Genomic DNA, 21,101 nt, shown 5'->3' with positions numbered 1-21,101 from the left:
CTCATACATCATGGAAACAGACTCTTTGAACCAACTTGTCCATGCTGACTAGGTTTCCCAAACTAAACTAAAACAATTTGCCAGCGTTTCACCTATATCCCTTTAGACCTTTCCATTCATGCACCTGTCCAAATGTCTTTTAAATGTTAAGACAGCACCTACCACACTCTCTGGCAGTTTATACCATATACGCACAACATCTGTGTGAAAAAGTTGCCCCTCAGGTTCCTTTTAAGTCTTTCCCTCTCATCTCAAACCAATGCCCACTCGGGAAAAGTCCTTTTTTATCCACATTATTAATGATTGGTAACATCCTTATAAATCTTTTCTGCCCCCTTTCTAATTTAATAACATCCTTCCTATAGTAGGGTGACCAGAACCATACACAGTACTCCAAAGGCAGCCTCACCAATGTCCTATACAGACGCAACATGATGTCCCAACTCCTATACTCAGTGTTCTGAGCAATGAAGGCAACTGTGCTAATTGCTTTCTTCACCGTCCTGTCTACCTGTGATGCCACTTTCAAGGAACTATATATCTGTATCCCGAGGTCTCTGTTTCACAGCACTCTCCAGGGCCCTACCATTAACTGTGTAAGTCCTGCCCTGGCTTGGCTTCTCCTGATGAAGGGCTTTTGACCGAAGTGTCGATTTGCCTGCTCCTTGGATGCTGCCTGACCTGCTGTGCTTTTCCAGCATCACTCTAATCTAGACTCTGATCTCCAGCATCTGCTGTCCTCACTTTCGCTTTGTCTTACCAAAATGCAGCATCTCGTGTTTACTTAAATTAAACTCCATCTGCCACTCCTCAGCCCATTGGACCAGCTGATCAAGATCCCATTGTGCATTCAGATAACTTTCTTCACCGATCACTGTCCCACCAATTTTGGTGTTATCTGCAAACCTACAAACCATGCTTTCTATATCCTCATCCAAATCGTGTATTTATAAATGACAACCAACAGTGACCCACCAATCCTTTTTTGAACTCATTTCTCCAAACATTATTCAGTTTTTTTTGGATTACTCATTCAATATTATTATCACTTTGTCATCATCTCACATACTTGTCCATTTTAGATTTAATAGTTTTCCCAACATGTTTTCATGATGATCACACTTGCTTTACTTTTTTCCCTTCCTTTTGCCCTGACTTTCAAATATCTTTGGAAGGTTTTTGTGGGGTTTAACAGTGAAGACAGACCTAAAAATGCTATTCAATGCCTCTACATCCTTGTTTTATATTATTAGTTCCCTAGACTCCTCCTCCAGAAGTCCAACATTGGTTTAAGATACTTGTTTCCTTTTAAGCACTGTAGAAACCCTTAAAATCTAATTTTATATTCCAAGCTAACTTTCTCTTATATTTAATTTCTTTACCTTCACTAATTTTTAGTCATTCTTGATGAAGGGCTTATGCCCGAAATATCGATTCTCCTGCTGCTCGGGTGCTGCCTGACCTACTGTGCTTTTCCAGCACCACACCCTTCGACTCCTTTGCGTATGTTCTAAAATCTGTCCAATCATCTGACCTGCCTGTAATATTCAGAGAATCGTTTAACAATTCTTTCAATTTAATACTATTCTTTACTTACTTATTTAGCAATGGATTTTTCTCACTTCATCCTTGCTAAGAATTATCAAGTAAATCCTTAAATGTCTGCCAATACACCTCTCCTATCCTAACTTTAAACCTTCTTTATCAATTAACTTTATCCAACTTTGCCTTCATGTCCTTTTAATTACCTCCAGCTGGATTTGCCATACCAGTCTCACATCCATACTTAGCTTAAAAACTGTATGTGAAGTACGATCTTTTGTGATCATATTACAGTCCCTTGCTATGCGCTGATTTGTCAATCCTATATCATTTGGTAAAAATGAGCAGAAACTGGAAATCCGGGTCTGGATTAGAGTGGAGCTGAAAAAGCACAGCAGGTCAGGCAGCATCCAAGGAGCAGGAAAATCGATGTTTCGGTCAAAAGCCCTTAATGAGGAATAGAGGCAGGAAGCCTGCAAGGTGGAGAGACACCACTCTAATCCTATTTCATTGCACATTGAGTCTAGAAGGGAACCTGGGACTTGAACCTGCGGATTCTGGTCAAGTTTTGGGGATGTTCCCGCTGCAGTTCAGGGCTCCAAAAGTACTTATTTTACTTAATAGGATCATAAAATCCCTGTAGTGGGGAAGCAGGCCATTTGGTCCATCGAGTGAAAACTGTCCCTCCAAAGAACATCCTGCACATATCCCATACCCCTCCCCATCCCCATTCCCAGAAACCCTGTATTTCCCATGGCTACTCCATCTAACCTGTACATCCCTGCACACTATAGACAATTTAGCATGGCCAATCAGCCTAACCTGTGCATCTTTGGACAGTAGGATGGAACTGGTGCACCTGGAGAATGTGAAAACTCTAATCAGACAGTTGCCCGAGACTGGAAATGAATCTAGGTCCCTGGCATTATGAAGCAGCAGTGCTATCCACTGAGCCACCATGCTGCCCCTTAACTCCATCTTTTATGATTTTGCAATCTCTGCCCTTGTCAGTTGGTGTAATCTTGTTTTTACATGTTTTGTATTGTTTGGTCACAAGCTGAATCTTCAAGTTGTTACTTTGCTCTAGTGCCCTGTCATTTCCCTTTAGTTTACCACATCTCCCCTCACATTCTGCTGCCCAACTATTTGTGTAAAACCCAGCACTCTCTCACTAGTGTTTGAGCCACACATTCATGTCTCTGTAATGGCTCTCTCTAATGAATTCACTGCCACAGAAGGCTGTGGAGGTCAGGTTATTGAATATATTTAAGATGGAGATAGATAGGTTCTTGATTGTCAAGGGGATCAAGTGTTAAAGTGGTAGAATAGGGTTGAGAAAATTATCAGCAGTGATTGAAAAGTGGAGCAAACTCAACTGAATGGGCTAATTTCTGCTCCGATGTCTCATGGAGATCACAGCTGTTCAGGCAACATCCATGGAGAGAAAGCAAGCTAATGTTTGGAGTCTAAATGACTCTTCATCGAAGCTGATGTGAAATGTGGAAGGGCAGCATTTACACAATAATGTTGGGGTTGGAATGCTGGGGGGGAGAAAGGATGTTGATAGGTCAGATTAAATGATTGGAATGGCAGAACCATGGTTTATTTTTACAATTCATTTTGTGTGGTGTGGGCTGGGGCAGTATTTATTGCCCATCCCTAGTTGCCCTTGAGAAGGTGATGGTGAGCTGCCTTCTTGATCGACTGCAGTTCGTCTGAAGTTTGAAGTTTGCAGTTGACCCACAAAGCCATTAGGGAGGGAATTCCAGGATTTTGACCCAGTGACAATGAGGGAACAACAATATATTTCCAAGACCTGATGACGAGTTGCTTGGAGGGGAACTTGAAGGTGCTAGTGTTCCCAATTATTTGCTTTGTCCTTCTGGATGGAAGTGGTCATGGGTTTGAAAGGTGCTGCCTGAGGATCTTTGATGAACTTACACAATGCATCTTGTTGATAGTACATACTGCTGCTGAGTGTTGTTGGTGGAGGGAGTGGATGCTTGTGGATATAATGCCAGTCAAGCTTCTTGAGTATTGGTGGAGCTGCACTCATCCAGGCAAGTGGGGAGTATTCCATCACATTCCTGACTTGTGCCTTGTGGACGATGGACAGGCTTTGTGGAGTCAGGAGGTGAGTTGATCACTGCAGTATTCCTAGCTTCTGACCTGCTCTTGTAGCCACTGTGTTTATGTGGTGAGTCCAGTTAAGTTTCTAGTCAATGAGAGCCCCCAGGGTGCTGATCGTGGGGAATTCGGTAATATAATGCCATTGAATGCCAAAGGGAGGTAGCTAGATCACCTCTTATTGGTGATGGTCATAGCCTGGCATTTGTATGGCACAAATGTTACTTGCCATTTGTCAGCCCAAGCCTGGATATTATCCAGTTCTTGTTGCATTTGAACATGGACTGCTTCAGTGTCTGAGGGTCGTGAATACTGTTGAACATTGTAAAATCAATGGCAAATATCCCAGTTCTGATCTTGTGACGGAGGGAAAGTAATTGATGAAGCAGCTGAAGATGGTTGGGCCTAGAACATTGCCCTGAGGAACCCCTTCAGAGATGTCCTGGAGCTGAGATGACTGACCTCCAACAAACACAATCATCTTCCCCCTGTTACCCATTGATTCCAGTTTTTCTAGGACTCCTTGATGCCATACTCTGTCGAATGCAGATTGATGTCAAGGGCAGTCCCTCTCACCTCACTTCTGGAATTCAACTCTTTTTGTCCATACTTGGACCAAGACTGTAATGAGGTCCAGAGCTGAGTGGCCCTGGTGAATCCAAACTGGGCATCAGTGAGCAGTGCTGCTTGATAGCACTGTTGATGACACCTTCCATCACTTTACTGATGATCGAGACTTAGACTGATGGGGTGGTAATTGGTTGGGTTGGATTGGCCCTGCTTTTTATGTACAGGACATACCTAGGCAATTTTCCACATTGTCAGGTCGATACCAGTGTTGTAACTGTACTGGAACAACTTGGTTAGGGAAGTGCCAAGTTCTGGAGCACAAGTCTTTCGTACTTTTGTCAGCATGTTGTGAGGACCCATAGACATTTTGGGGGAGAATATGACTGGAAGGAACAGATGACCTTTATATGCTTACCAAATCTCCTCGTGTTACTGGCAAGTCTTCCAGTGTCGTCTTAGGCAGTGACTGTGAACCCTTTTGGGATCCTCATCTCTTCTTCAAAGGCTCTTTTCTGTTCAGTCAGACCCTCACTTGCATGACAGAACAGATAGATTGAAGGCCAATGGTTACTGTGTTCCAGTCCCACTAGGTATTCCGTGGGCACTGTGCCTCCTCGTGTTGTCAGATAAATTTTCATGCCCTCTGAGCAAAATCATCTCATCCTGTTGAGTGAGCACTCCTTCCTCATCATCAGTGAAGAAGTGGCTTCCATGGTGTCTTGTGTGTTATCCATGTTCTCCACTGGGGTCAGGCTGGACTGTATGCTGCATCTCCTTGTCTCATACTTTTATGATATAGCTTTCCCTTACAAGTGATAGACAATGACCACAAGTAGTTTCCCCTTGGTGTCAAGCACAGAGCCTATGCCTGAGGCAGCACACAGTCCATACTGGGACACATGAATGCCTCGAGCAAGTTGCCATTCTTGAGGCTGTTCATGTCAACCTCCACACCCTCACTGGTTGAGCTCCACTCCTTTCTACTTTTCATTGCCGGCTCATGAAAGATTGTGAATAGTCAGCTAATCTCTGTCCAAACCTCTTCAGTTCCCAATCCTAGGATGTTTATTGTGTTACTGAGCATTTGTTTCATTTAACAGAGGCAGGTCCTGGGCTTTAGAATCAGGATGTAACTCTGTCAATATTGTTACTGAAGGAATATTTTCTGAACAGACTGCTTCATCGACCCTCCTCTAGATCAGCTCTCAGCAATCAAATCCTGGCTTGTTATCCATGACACCATGGGTGGACTGTCCTCCCCTTGGGTCTGTCAATGATGGAATCTGACGATTCCTTTTCTGTGTTTTTGCCAAGGTTCCAAGTTACGGTGTCAGCATCTCAGTGGCAAACCAGGAAGGTGGATGGGGAAGTCACACCCATTCTGTCAAACACAGCGTTTCTATTTAAGGAACTTGGACGAAGTTTGGAATGGCTCTGCTGGCTTTGGGGTTTGAGGCTGCTACCACCATAAGGAATGGGGGGAAGACCCAGGATGGCTATGTTTCTCACTCCTTGCTGAATATCCTGTTGCAGGATCTGAGGAATGACAGTGTGGAGTGTTCTCCCAACCACCAGAGGAACAAGACAGTGTCTTTGAGTAAGAATAGAAATCGGCAGCCAACAGTGTGCTCTCACCAGTTACCAAGGAGATCTGGGATCTCAGAAGGGAGAGAGACGTCAGTGGGACAACTCTTTCAGGTGCCATGCCTCTCTCACTTAATCATATTCCCCTGAGCAGTGATGTACTGAATAACACACCTTCCAGCTTCATCAATTCCTCTCTTGAGGTGCCTCACAGCTCCATTGAATCACTCTCTCCTTCATCTCATTGTCTTCTCATGCCCATGCCTCCCTCAGTCCTCTCTGTGCAAGTAGAGTACGTGATTACACAGTGGTTAGCGCTGTTGCCTGAACATCAGGGACCCAGGTTGGATGACTCTCTATGGCATTTGCACTTCCTTTCTGTGCATCTATGAGTTTCCTCTGGGTGATCTGATTTCCTCCCACAGCCTAAAAGTTAGGTGGATGGGCCTTGTTAAATTGCCCATAGTGTCTAGGGTTCTGCAGGCTAGGTGAGTCAGCTATGGGAAGTATGGTGTGGAGCAGTTGTGGAGAGAAGGCAGAGTTACAACTTCAGGACCAGTGACCCGTCCTCAGAATGCTAGATCCAAAATGTTAACTTCAGTTTCTCTCCACAGATACTGCCAGATTTGCTGAGCTTTTCCAGCAATTTCTGTCTTTGCTTCAGATTTCCAGCATCCGCCATTCTGTTTGCTTTGTGCTGGGAAATAATAGTTGGAGTGAGATGCTTTTGCTGTTCATGTTGACTGGATTGGACATGCCTTTACACAGTGAAATGTTTGTACAGTGGAAAATGACTCATGTGGATTCCAAGATGTACAGTAGAACAACAGCAAAAGCGTCAGCACCAAATAGTTTCTGCTCCCCTCGGCACTTCCTCTAAGTAGTGTTCGTCGGGGGAAACACTAATTTATCAGCTGGGCGATTAATAAACCGCAATTTCCTTGTCAAAATCATGAGGCTTGATGGGAACTGGCATCAATATTGGGTGAGGACTTCCTGGGCCACAGGTTGTATTTTCGGCTGCAAGGAAGACCAGATAATAAATTCCCTGACAGACACATGCCTGTGTTACACTAGAGCACCTCCTTTGTGTAAGATGAAATCTGAAGGTCTCAGATGAATTGGTATGCTGGGAATCTAACATTAGGATAATGGCTCAAACATTTATCTTGTACAAGGTTGAAGACAGAGGGTGGTGGTGGAGAGTTGTTTTTCAGACTGTGACTAGTGGAGTGACACAAGGATCAGTGCTGGGTCCTCTACCTTTTGTCATTTACATAAATGATTTGAGTGCAAGCATAAGAGGTACAGCCAGTAAGTTTGCAGATGACACCAAAATTGGAGGTGTAGTGGACAGTAAAGAGGGTTACATCAAATTACAACAGGATCTGGACCAGATGGGCCAATGGGCTGAGAAGTGGCAGATGGAGTTTAATTCAGATAAATGTGAGGTGCTGTGTTTTGGGAAAGCAAGTCTTACCAAGACTTATATACTTAATGATAAGGTCCTAGGGAGTGTTGCTGAACAAAGAGACCTTGGAGTGCAGGTTCATAGCTCCTTGAAAATGGAGTCGCAGGTAGATAGGATAGTGAAGAAGGCGTTTGGTATGCTTTCCTTTATTGGTCAGAGTATTGCACACAGGAGTTGGGAGGTCATGTTGCGGCTGTACAGGATATTGGTTAGGCACTGTTGGAATATTGCATGCAATTCTGGTCTCCTTCCTATCGGAAAGATGTTGTGAAACTTGAAAAGGTTCAGAAAAGATTTACAAGAATGTTGCCAGGGTTGGAGGCTGAACAGGCTGGGGCTCTTTTCCTTGGAGCGTCGGAGGCTGAGGGGTGACCTTACAGAGGTTTACAAAATTATGAGGGGCATGGATAGGATAAATAGACAAAGTCTTTTCCCTGGGGTCGGGAGGGTCCAGAACTAGAGGGCATAGGTTTAGGATGAGAGGGGAAAGATATAAAAGAGACCTAAGGGGCAACTTTTTAATGCAGACGGTGGTATGTGTATGGAATGAGCTGCCAGAGAAGTGGAGGCTGGTACAATTGCAACATTTAAGAGGCATTTGAATGGGTATATAAATAGAAAGGGTTTGGAGGGATATGGGCATGGTGCTGGCAGGTGGGACTGTTGCCTCACAGCACCAGAGACCCGGTTGCACATTCTCCCCGTGTCTGCGTAGGTTTCCTCCGGGTGATCAAGTTTCCTCCCACAGTCCAAAGATGTGCAGGTTAGGTGAATTGGCCATGCTAAATTACCCATAGTGTTAGGTGAAGGGGTAAATGTAGGAGAATGGGTCTGGGTGGGTTGCTCTTCGGAGGGTTGGTGTAGACTTGTTGGGCCGAAGGGCCTGTTTCATCACTGTAAGTAATCTAATAGATTGGTTTGGGATATCTGGTCGGTATGGACGGGTTGGATGGAAGGGTCTGTTTCCATGCTGTACATCTCTATGAATGTCTATGACTCTCAGTAAAGTTGCAATTTGAAGTCACACTGTTCTGTCAATTATGGTATTTATTTTCACTGGAGTCATATGAACTGAAATGTTCTGTGGTTTTAACTTGCAAGTCAAAAATGTATGATTAATCCTGATGTGTGTGCAATGTATTTCAGCTTTCCCTTGCTATTTTCCAGGTGTGTTTCTAATTCCCTACACCCTGATGCTCGCTTTCATCGCAATGCCAATGTTTTACTTGGAATGTTCCTTTGGGCAGTTTGCCAGTCTCGGACCTGTTGCAGTGTGGAAAGCTGTGCCCATGTTACAAGGTTAATGTTTATCCAGCACCGTGAGCTTGTTAAAGGTTTAAATATTGTGTTTAATTCATGTTAGTAAGTGAAGCTTGATGCCAGCCTTGCTTGACATCCTTGATGCAATCTGGTCTGGATTTGGTTTTGCAAAGACTGATAAAATGAACAGAGAGACGCAACAAATATAATGTTTTCTTCCCTCCCAGTTTATTGAGCGATCGAACCAAGATCTGGGGAATGTTAGTGGGAAAAGTTAACAAGTTAGAAGTTTTTAGAGCAAGAAGGGTACCTGGTATGCTACTTTGCATTTTAACAAATAAACTCCAAATCTCACAGGTCATTGACACAGTAGTCCCTGAAGAATCAAGATGGAAAATAACACGTAAAGATCCTGTCACTGATTGCCAACTCTTCCGACACTAGTGCATATATTGGTACATTGGGTAAGGACTGGACAGTCTCCAGCTAGGATGTCCCTCTGGGTTAATGATTAATGACGTTTTAAGGGTTGGAATCTTGGTTGTAAAAATTTAACTTGGACCAGCGACCAGTGGATGTACAACTTAGCTGGAAAAAATCCCGAAATTGGGTTCAAATTACAGGAAAATCAGAAAAAGGGCTAGAAGTGAATTTGCATCATTTCACTAATTCATTATTTGCTTTGAGGTTCAGAAAGTGATAAGGAATTCAGTTTTTTGTTTTAATTCATTCATGGGATGCAGGTGTTCCTGGCTAGGCCTGCATTTATTGTCCTTGCCTAGTTGGTCAGAGGGCAGTTTAGAATCAAACACATTGCTGTGCATAGGGTTTCCCATGTAGATCAGACCAGGGAAAGATGGCCATTTCTCACCCTAAAAGACATCCATGGATGAGATGGGTCTTTACAATTGACAATGGATTCATGGTCACTCTGACTTTGGACTGAGGTAAGGAGGAATTTCTTCACTCACAAGATGAGGAATGTTTGCAATTCTGTGCTTTAGAGGTCCACAGAGTCTGAGTTGCTGAGTACATTCAATACTGAAATTGTTAGAATTGTACATTTAAAAACATCAAGTGATATGGAAATAAATCAGGTAAAAGATGTTCAAATCGAAGATCAGTCATGATCTTGTTTCATGGAGCAGAATTGAGGGAATGAATGGCCTACTTCTGTTCCTGTTTTCTAAGTTCTCATATTCTTCATATGTTTTCCTTAGAAGTCTGATTTCTTACTAAGATATAAATGAAGCTTTCTTATTTTAAAATTAATAATTACAGATTTTAATCATTGTATTAAAATACTTGCCAATGTTCTTGATCTCGAAAATAATTTGAAAGCAGCATGGGGATGCCCCAGGAATACTTCGAATAACTAATTGCAACTAAACACAGTTGGTTTCTCTGACTAGCAGAATGCATTTGTACTAAATTGATTCAATTGTAAATAGTTTCAAATCAATATTCCTGCTTCTATTTCAAATTCAAGGTGTGGGGATTACGATGGTCCTGTTCAGTACCATTATAGACATCACTTACAATTGCATCATTGGCTACAGTCTGTACTACCTGTTTGCTTCCTTCCAATCACCCCTGCCGTGGGCAGACTGCTTCAGTTGGTGGGGAGCAGATGAAACATGCAGCAGGACTCCCAAAGGTACAGTGTTCACTTCTATTGGGAAAAGTATAGACATTTTAGGCTGATGGCTCCTTGCAGCTGTTTGTACTGTAACATGATCGCGTGTCATCAAACATTAGAGGCTTTCACTATTCATCTACCTGTTCACTGGCCTCCCAGCCAGGAACATATTTTCTTATTATTGAACTTTGATTGAAGAAAGTGACGCAACAGGATCTTTAGGCAGGAATAGCAGTCTGTCTGCACATTGAGGGACTTCTGACATGAGTTTCTCTCAGATCTGCTGCAGCAATTGTTCTGTGCAGTCTGAGGAAGCCAGCAAAGCTATTGTTCAAAGTGCTTGTCATTTCACCCATAACAGTCAAATCTTCCAGCCATTGCGTTGTCTGATGTACATGAGAATTGCACTTATGATGGTGATAAGGAACTGATGAATTGCTCATTGTATTGTCAGCTTTTGCAATATCTCAGACAATCTCAGTGTTTCTCACCACTGTCTCACAACACCAGGGACTCAGATTTAATTCTAGCCTTGAGTAAATTTCTAGCCTGTGTGGAGTTTACACATTCTCCCTGTGTCTGTGTGAGATTCCCCTGGGTGCTCTGGTTTCCTTCCACAGTCCAAAGATGTGCAGATTAGATGGATTGGCCATGCTAAACTGCCCAGAGTGTCCAGGGATGTGCAGGCTCGGAGGGCTAGTCATGGGAAATGCAGAGTTATAAGGATAGAGTAGGGGGCATGGGTCTGGTTGGATGCTCTTTGGAGGCCGGTGTAGACCTAATGGGCCAAATGGCCTCTTTCAGCACTGTAGGGATTTTATGAATCTATGTTTCTACGTCAAACACACCCGACTCCAACTATCCTGCCTCAAATATCCTCTCTGACCACTCTGTCTGGCTATCTAATACACCAGGAGAAAGTGAGGTCTGCAGATGGTGGAGGTCAGAGCTGAAAATGTGTTGCTGGAAAAGCGCAGCAGGTCAGGCAGCATCCAAGGAACAGGAAATTCGACGTTTCGGGCATAAGCCCTTCTTCAGGAAGGGCTTATGCCCGAAACGTCGAATTTCCTGTTCCTTGGATGCTGCCTGACCTGCTGCGCTTATCTAATACACCAAGCTCCAACAGCATGACTACCCCTGACCCAGCCTCTCTACCCCTCCTAACTACCAGACTAACCTCTCACCAGGTATAACTACATTCCCAAACTACCCTGACTCCCTGCGTGATCTGACCTAACTAATCACCTGGCACAACCAGGTGTGAGGCAAAAGTGAAGACTGCAGATGCTGGAGATTATAGTCGAGAGTGTGGTGCTGGAAAAGCACAGCAGGTCAGGCAGCATTCGAGGAGCAGGAAAATTGACATTTCAGGCAAAAGCTGATGAAGGGAGTGAATCTATATACCCATCCCTCTACCTATCCTCCTGACCGACTAGTCAAGTTACACACCTCACCCTCTACTCACTGCACCTACTCACTTAACTAATTACCCAATTCTATCCACCAATCCACTGACCTAGGTCGTCCATGTAACCACTTCCTCACTCAATACGCACCAATCCAACCAAATCTATTAACCAACCCACATACACCCCCTTACATATCAACCTACTTACCGAGATCACCTGACTACTCACCTTCATAGTTAATTTACTTATCCAGGTTGTCCACTGTCCACTTGGTCAGCTCTCACATCTACCCATAGCACTCACCAACCTATTGACTGAACTAGTTGGCAACTAATAGGATAGACAGCAGAAAAGCTATCTTCCATAAGGTTCAGTTGGGGCGATTGAGAGTTATAAGGTAGCCAGGAAGGAGCTAAAGAGGGAGCTAAGAGAAGCGAGAAGGGGACATGAAAAGTCTTTAGCTGGTAGGATTAGGGAAAACCCAAAGGCTTTCTATAGGTATGTCAAGAATAAAAGGATGACTAGTGTAGGTATCGGTCCAGTCAAGGATAGTAGTGGGAAGTTGTGTGTGGAGGCGGAGGAGATTGGAGAGACATTAAATCAGTACTTTTCATCAGTATTCACTCAGGAACAGGACACTGTTGCTGATGTGAATATGGAATCACAAATAATTAGAATGGATGCCCTGGAAATATGCAGGGAGGAGGTTTTGGGAATATTGGAAAGGATGAATATAGATAAGTCTCCTGGGCCTGATGGCATTTACCCCAGGATCCTATGGGAAGCTAGGGAGGAGATAGCAGAGCCATTGGCCTGGATTTTTATGTCGTCATTGTCTACGGGAATAGTACCAGAGGACTGGAGGATAGCGAATGTGGTCCCATTGTTCAAGAAAGGGAGTAGGGATAGCCCTAGTAACTATAGGCCAGTGAGTCTGACTTCAGTGGTGGGCAAAGTCTTAGAGAGAATGGTAAGGGATAAGATTTATGAACATCTGGGTAGGAATAACGTGATCAGGGATAGCCAGCATGGTTTTGTGAAGGGCAGGTCGTGCCTCACAAACCTTATTGAGTTCTTTGAGAAGGTGACTAAGGAAGTGGACGAGGGTAAAGCAGTAGATGTTGTGTATCTGGATTTTAGTAAGGCGTTCGATAAGGTTCCCCATGGTAGGCTAATGCTAAAACTTCGGAGGTATGGCATTGAGGATACATTAGAGGTTTGGATTAGGAATTGGCTGGCTGGAAGGAGACAGAGGGTAGTAGTTGATGGATTATGTTCATCTTGGAGCGCAGTTACTAGCGGTGTACCACAAGGATCTGTTTTGGGACCATTGCTTTTTGTTATCTTTATAAATGATCTAGAGGAAGGACTTGAAAGCTGGGTAAGCAAGTTTGCGGATGACACAAAAGTCGGTGGAGTTGTGGATAGTGAGGAAGGAAGTGGTAGGTTACAGCGGGATATAGATAAGTTGCAGAGCTGGGCGGAAATGTGGCAAATGGAATTCAATGTAGCTAAGTGCGAAGTCGTTCACTTTGGTAGGAATAACAAGATGATGGATTACTGGGCTAATGGTAGGCTACTTGGTAGTGTGGATGAGCAGAGGGATCTTGGTGTCCATGTACACAGATCTCTGAAAGTTGCCACCCAGGTAAATAGTGCTGTGAGGAAGGCATATGGTGTACTGGGCTTTATTGGCAGAGGAATTGAGTTCCGGAGTCCTGAGGTCATGTTGCAGTTGTATAAGACTCTGGTGAGGCCTCATCTGGAGTATTGTGTGCAGTTTTGGTCGCCTTACTATAGGAAGGATGTGGAAGCTTTAGAACGAGTGCAGAGGAGGTTTACCAGGATGTTGCCTGGAATGGTAGGAAAATCTTATGAGGAAAGGCTGAGGCACTTGGGGCTGTTCTCATTGGAGAAGAGAAGGTTTAGGGGAGATCTGATAGAAGTGTATAAGATGATTAGGGGTTTAGATAGGGTAGATACTAAGAACCTTTTACCGCTAATGGAGTCAGGTGTTACTAGGGGACATAGCTTTAAATTAAGGGGTGGTAGGTATAGGACAGATGTTAGGGGTAGATTCTTCACACAGCGGGTTGTGAGTTCATGGAATGCCCTGCCCGTATCAGTGGTGAACTCTTCTTCTTTATGGTCATTTAAGCGGGCATTGGATAGGCATTTGGAAGTTATTGGGCTAGTATAGGTTAGGTAGGATTCGGTCGGCGCAACATCGAGGGCCGAAGGGCCTGTACTGCGCTGTATCCTTCTATATTCTATGTTCTATAACTCCCCACATGATTAAAAGTGCGACATTGTCTATATATGTGACAGTACTAGATGCATGATATTCTGAAATCAGTACAAAATTACTCCCGGTTTACGACATGTTCTGTTCTCCCCATTTTGTTGAGTCATAAAGTCCAGTGTGCATCAGAAGTAATTTCAAACTGTCCTTCTTGAGAATCCTTGAATTGGCTTCCAGTAGCAAGGCACAAGTTAACAATTCCATCTCCCGGTCATGGCAAGGTGACTTGTCCATCATCTTTACATTTTTATCAGTTCTTTCTTTTTGAAAGAAAGTGCTACTGCATGCATCCTGCCTGATGGCTAATGGGAATAGGCTTTTTCCTCAGTGGCCACTGGAACTCCTGTATCTATCTGGCTCACTGTCTGTGTCTCTGTCTGTTTGTTTACTGCCTGCCTCACTGCTTGTATCTCTGCTTTTCTGGCTGCCTATCCATGCCTGCCGTCTCGATGCTTGTCTCTCTGCCTACCTGTCTGTACCCCCTGCAGTCTCTGTCGAGAGGTTCCAAGTCAGTAAGTCTGCAATAGCAATAACAGCTGCCTCTCCCTTTGTGTTCAACCATTAAATCTGGCACTTTCATTTCGAAATGACATTACCCAGATCCCCTCTTCCCAATAGCAACTAGATCACATCTGATTATGGATAACATAAGTAATAGGAGATGACATGCATCATTTGGCCTTGAGTTAACAGAAACAGTTTACATGACCATCTTCCAAATCCTCGCACGCAGGACAACTTGCTTTTCAATTGGACATTTAGATTAGATTCCCTACAGTAGGGAAACAGGCCCTTTGGCCCAACAAGTCCACACCGACCCTCCGAAGAGCAACCCACCCAGACCCATTCCCCTACATTCACCCCTGACTAACACTACGGGCAATTTAGTATGGCCAATTCACTTGATCTGTACATCTTTGGATTGTGGGAGGTAACCGGAGCATCTGGAGGAAACCCACGCAGACACGGGGAGAATGTGCAAATTCCACACAGACAGTTGTCCGAGGGGGCATTGAACCTGGGTCTCTGGTGCTGTAAGGCAGCAGTGCTAGCTACTGAGCCACTGTGCCACCCAGAATACTGTGGAGTCTTTGTTATAATGGATATATGAATTGCAATGGGATATGTGAAATTTCTAGTTTCGCTTCTAATCTTTAATTCAACTTACAACACAAAACCAGCGACCCTTCCATGAAATTCTACATCCATATTTCTTAGATTAGATTATTTACAGTGTGGAAACAAGCCCTTCGGCCCAAGAAGTCCACACCGACCCGTCGAAGCGCAACCCACCCAGGCCCATTCCCTACATTTACCTCTGCACCTAACACTACGGGCAATTTAGCATGGCCAATTCACCTAACCTGCACATTTTTGGACTGTGGGAGGAAACCGGAGCAAACCCATGCAGACACGGGGAGAATGTGTAAACTCCGCACAGTCAGTCGCCTGAGGCGGGAATTGAACCTAGGTCTCTGGCGCTGTGAGGCAGCAGTGCTAACCACTGTGCCACCGTGCCACCCACTTTAAATATATATTGATGACTCAATATAATCAGATTTGATAATTTGATAATCAGATTAAAGGAACTCTTTTTACTTTAATGTTGGGCTATGTGATTAAAGTATGTATCAAATAAGCTTTGCACTTACATGTAGGGAACAAACCAAAGCTGGACTGTGCTGTGTGTGCAGTGTATTGACTGTACTTCTCTGTCTGCCTCATCTGTTACCTTACTCATATGAGTGGAATGATTCAGTCAGAGTGAAACAGTGACCTTGATTATATCACTAGAAATGACAGCATTGTTCCTAGTGAAGTGTAATTCTAAAACACAGTCCACATTTTCCAGGCCCACTCTGCAATCTCACTCTGAATGATGGATGTTTTGAAATCGTTAATACAACATGGCTGCAGACAAACAATGAAACTTGTCCAAATGGATCAGAAATCTCCATTTCTCACCAGGGTCCGAGTGAGCAATACTGGGAGTAAGTACATTGTTGCAGAGAGCTACACCTATAACCTGCACAGCTGGGCCAGTAACTCCTATTGGGAAGGTCAGTTGGTGAACATTCTGTTCATTGAGATCAAAACTGTTTGATTTCGATAGAGATATTATTTACATTGTGCATCTCTTTAAAACAAATAGCAATGGTCGTTTCTTTAGGTAACTGCTTCCTGGTTTACTGCAGGTTTACATTAACAACGTTTGTACAGGCAAACAATTATTTTTGTGTTCTTCAAAGAAAACAATTACCACTAAAATTCCTAAATACTGAATAGTTGGAATTATCTATAACTGATACACCTTTTTCTGTGTTTTTATTTGAATGCAGTTTTATGTTTAACCCATTGTCCTGGGAAATGAATTGTGTTTAACAGTATGAAAAAGTTGAAATCATTAGGAGATACAGTGGGGATAACTGAACTGTTCTTCACAGGGATTAAGGGAAGGTTGCTGCTTATAGTAGATGGGGAACACAAGTAATGCAGCAATGAACTTTCTCATTGTTGTTTAATATACTACCTCTGGGTTTCATGACTGATCACTGAATGTGGGTACAACAATGAATTACCAGCCAACTGATTTATTTTCTTGTTAAAATGAAGGGGAATACATTGGGGTCCTTGTGATTTTAGCAGTTATGCCAATGAAAAAGAGAGTTTGCAAGGTTGCTCCATTTCTGCATCACACACACACACACACACACACACACACACACACACACACACACACACACACACACACACACACACACACTCTGACGGAGTATGAAGATATATTGCTTACTGTGGAAGAGGCCAGCTCTTAGACCAAGCATGTGGATCAAGTGGACAGAAGGAGCATTGTTACTTGAAACTAGATTCAGAGTCTTAAGAGATTCATAAATTTCATGGGGGTCACGGAGAGGTGAGCTCCATTACACTTTCAGTTGTTGACCTTTGCACACCAATTCCCAAAGTGTTCTGTCTCAAAGCATTCCCTCTCTCTCAAAGAACTTCATCACATTCTCTGACGTTTGCACTCACTGTGAGGTTTATGCCATCTCCCAAGCATGTTTCTTTGTCGTTTAGCACTTTGCTAAAATATCACCACGTTCTCCAGCTTTTGGCTTGTGTGGTAGTTACATGTGCACCATAAGAATTGAAATGGAGAAATGTAACATGGAAATTCGGCCTCTGCTGATGCTCTCACTTCCCCACCTCTGCTCCTACTCTGAGGTCACCATTGATACTACATACCTCGGAAAATGAACAAAGGTAATGTTTTGGAAAGGGTTATTGTTGGAGGTTGCAGGATACTCACTCCAATTTGATGATGCCATAAAGAAATAATTGGGGCAAAGCCAGAACGTCTTTGGACCTTGTTGTGTGAAGATCTGAACAACAATGTCTAAACATTAATCTAACTTTGGCCCGATTGTTATTAAGTAATAAATTGCATCTTGTTAAAAGGAAACCTCATTAATGTCTTTTATTTATCACTGTAAGCCAAGTAGGCCCTAGACCCTAGGAAAGAGGATGGACACATGAAACTATCACAAACACAAGCTGGTAATGGTTGACACTGCAGTCCATACAGAAACTCCAAAACCCCTGCCCTCTTGTCCAGTTAATGGTCTCTGGGTGGGGTGAGTGGAAGTCCCACAACTGAGGCAACAAATACAGAAAATTTCATTTTCTAAAATGTGGGGCTGACCAGACTGACTAAGTGCAGTAGATGCTGGGACAGTGAGTAAATTTAAAGAGGGGGTTAGACAGATTTTTAATTGGTAACGGGTTGAAGGGCAGTGGGGAAAAGGCAGGAAAATGGAGGTGAGGAGCATATCAGCCATGATCAAATAACAGAGCAGGCTCGATGGGCCAAATGGCCTAATCCTGCTCCTATATCTCATGAACTTATGAACTAAGGTTCAACTGAAACCACAGAGGTAACATCCCATAGGGTAATTGGAAAAAGGAAGGAGGGTCTTTTAGTTACACAAAAGAATCCATTTGGATGATTATTGAAAACCCTGTATTCATTTATTACAAAATGTAAATGAATCATGTCAGTTCAGGTTTCTATTGTCCAGTTGCCTTGATGCTATCAAATGTACATTTGCCTTCAAGAGAATGGTATGATCAGAGTGGAAGCAAAGGGTGTGAGTGAATTGGAGAGCTTACTGTCTGTGAGAATGGTTTGAGTTTGAGCTGTCTTGGTGACTATTGTCCTGAGTTTGATTTTGTTCATCTATTCATTTGAATGAGTTTGAGATTTTCCTGGCAGCTAGTTGACTGGGTATTGGAATCGGCCTCATCTGTAGCCTGACCATTACATTGCCCATATACATTGATTGACAACTGGAACTGTCCAGGCAACCCAGTCACTTGCTCATTGATTGTCCCTGTGCCCATGTGGCCATGGTACTGTCTCTCCAAAGTGCCAGTCATGGGGATTCTCAAGGCTGAATTGAACTACATTCTCAGTGGATAACCCTTATCACCAATGAGCTACACACTCCCAGCAAATAACTGAGGCACAGCCTGTAGGCCTCCATGGCATCTTTCAGAATATCTTGAACAAACATGATGAAAATGGTGACAGACCAGCTGAACACTGAGGGAGTGGAATCCATTTTGGATTATAAATACTCCTGAGGATGCCTTGATTGCTACACTTTTTCAGTCCAGTGACTGCACCAAGAGCTCTCTATGTCTGATTTGCCTCAGCTTCCTCAAAGTAGTCGCCTTGGTAAACATGTCTCCCAGGAGATACACTTGTGGGCTGTGGGATTGTGAAGTACTACGGATGCCATCAGCACATTCTTGGAAGGAGCTGGAGGTGATCCCATAGTTGTAGCTACGTGCAAAAGGCAGTGTTTTAGATCTATCTCAAACTTGAAACCTGCCCACTGTATGATAGGAGAGTGAACTTTGAGGTTCCATTCGGCTAGATGTGGCTTTCTGATGTCCAGTACTGAGATTTCGTGTTTGCTGACCCATTGATTTTCATTTTGTTAGTTTCTTCATAACATTTGGGACAAATGAGGAGTTTGTGATCACATCTCAGTAAAGAGGCAGCCACTTTGCTGTATAGAGTCACCTATTTGCCAGGCTGCATGAAGACAAATTTTTCTCTTAAAATACATTACCAAGCCAGATGAACCTTTGATGGCTGTCTAATGAAAATAATCCTAATAATACATTTCCTATTGTCATATTCTTCAGGAAAGTAGTTTTACGCCGTTCCAGTTCAATTGAAGAGACTGGGGAGATTGTGTGGTATTTAGCTCTTTGTCTGCTTTTGGCCTGGCTGATAGTTGGAGCAGCCTTATCTAAAGGAATCAAATCTTCAGGCAAGGTACATGATTGGTGATCAATCGAATTAAAACTGGTGACAAAATACAATTTTCTGTGACAATAAAACTAGAAATTATAAAACATTTGTGAAGTGTCTGGTTTATCTCCCAGGTGATGTTAATTGTGTCTCTTTGGGGAGTGGGAGATCCATAATTCATCAGTATTCAGGTCTGAGGGAGATCTGAAGATTTTTTTCCCTGACAGAAAGGACAGCACCAATTCCCCCAAACCCCTATAATGTCTCCCTCATTCTAAGGGTTTCAGTCACTGATACAGGAACTCTGGGGGAAGCTGCGTAGATCTGGAAAAGTGATTGAGAGCATTAATGTGTGCAATTTCTTTCAGTGTGAATGGGAAAGAGATCTGCAGATGTGAGGACTGAAATATCTTCATCTCACCCTATTCTAATCTCCTATTAAAATGAGTTTTGACCCCAAAGATTAGAAATAAATAGAACACTTCTGTCCTATTTAAATTCACTGTTATGCTTTACTGGGGTAGCTCACTTGAAATCAATTTCTCCTATTCCTAGAGTCTAAAATCTGACAAGCTTCTCTCCATGGTCAGGCTGTTTATTTTACTGCAACATTCCCATATGTGGTTCTGACCATACTCCTGATCCGAGGAATTACCCTGGAAGGAGCCTATAAAGGGATTGAATTCTACATCGGAAAGCAGTTGGACCTCTCAAAACTGACTAATGCTGAGGTAAACACATCTGAACAATCCATATGGTATCAACTGGAATTTTGTGTTAAAATGTCTGTTTATTTACCTCTTGGTGCTCAAGATAATTGAGAAAGGATTTTTGTTCACAGTCACAATTTCAGTCATTGCTTTTTGATGCAGGAAGTGAACTGGAGATGGTTATTGTCCTCCAGTTCAAGAAATTTAGATTAGATTAGATTTACAGTGTGGAAACAGGCCCTTCGGCCCAAAAAGTCCACACCGACCCGCCGAAGCGAAACCCACCCATACCCTACATTTACCCCTTACCTAACACTACGGGCAATTTAGCATGGCCAATTCACCTGACCCGCACATCTTTGGACTGTGGGAGGAAACCGGAGCACCCGGAGGAAACCCACGCTGACACGGGGAGAACGTGCAAACTCCACACAGTCAGTCACCTGAGTCGGGAATTGAACCCGGGTCTTCAGGCGCTGTGAGGCAGCAGTGCTAACCACTGTGCCACCGTGCCGCCCACCATATAGCCTTATTTCTTACTTAATGTTCATAGTCATTTGTCAGTTCCTCTATTTTCCAGCCCTGGATCCAACCATCCAAACCTTTGTCATATCTTATCAAAGGTCTTTGAAAGTCTTCACAGGCACTACTCTTGACTACTCTTTTAACAAGACCATCCTTTAAGAAGGATGGTCATGTTAAAAACATGACCAACTCTCAAACCTTCAGGCTCTCTGCCTTTATTCCTGATGAAGGACTTTTGCCCGAAATGTCGATTTTACTGCTCCTTAGATGCTGCCTGAACTGCTGTGCTCTTCCAGCACCACTAATCCAGAATCTGGTTTCCAGCATCTACAGTCATTGTTTTTACCATCCTTTAAGAAATCCTTACTAGCTATTTACATCATGTTTTCTTGTGCACAGATGTTCAATTAGTTCAACTTTCAGCAAATTGCCTTATATTCTTCTTTACACTCATCATGTGACCTGGGTAGCTATCTCCCTGATAGTTCTGTTTCCCTTTCCGGAAGACATTTGCTATTCACCATTTCTCAATGTGTTTTTCTTTGAAATTTATATATAAGTAAAAGTACCTCTCCTCTCTCCTGCTTTGTTTCTTTCATTATTTGATGATATTCCATCTAAACCTGGGATCTAAACTGT

At 43.2% G+C, this 21,101-nt stretch overlaps 1 protein-coding gene across 1 annotated transcript in view; it reads left to right on the top strand.

Moving 5' to 3' along the window:
- Positions 1–21,101, top strand: part of LOC132820051 (sodium- and chloride-dependent neutral and basic amino acid transporter B(0+)-like) — a 36,800-nt gene that overhangs the window by 4,874 nt on the left and 10,825 nt on the right. Inside the window, exons 2-6 of the mRNA XM_060831969.1 lie at positions 8,462–8,593; positions 10,044–10,211; positions 15,757–15,895; positions 19,119–19,251; positions 19,818–19,958. Coding sequence (XP_060687952.1) covers positions 8,462–8,593; positions 10,044–10,211; positions 15,757–15,895; positions 19,119–19,251; positions 19,818–19,958 — 713 coding nt within the window. The remainder of the gene's footprint in view (positions 1–8,461; positions 8,594–10,043; positions 10,212–15,756; positions 15,896–19,118; positions 19,252–19,817; positions 19,959–21,101) is intronic.

The sequence above is a fragment of the Hemiscyllium ocellatum genome, chromosome 11, assembly GCF_020745735.1.
Source record: "Hemiscyllium ocellatum isolate sHemOce1 chromosome 11, sHemOce1.pat.X.cur, whole genome shotgun sequence".
NCBI lineage: Eukaryota > Metazoa > Chordata > Chondrichthyes > Orectolobiformes > Hemiscylliidae > Hemiscyllium > Hemiscyllium ocellatum.
Note: the sequence above shows the minus strand (reverse complement) of the source record. Positions and strands in the feature narration are given on the sequence as shown.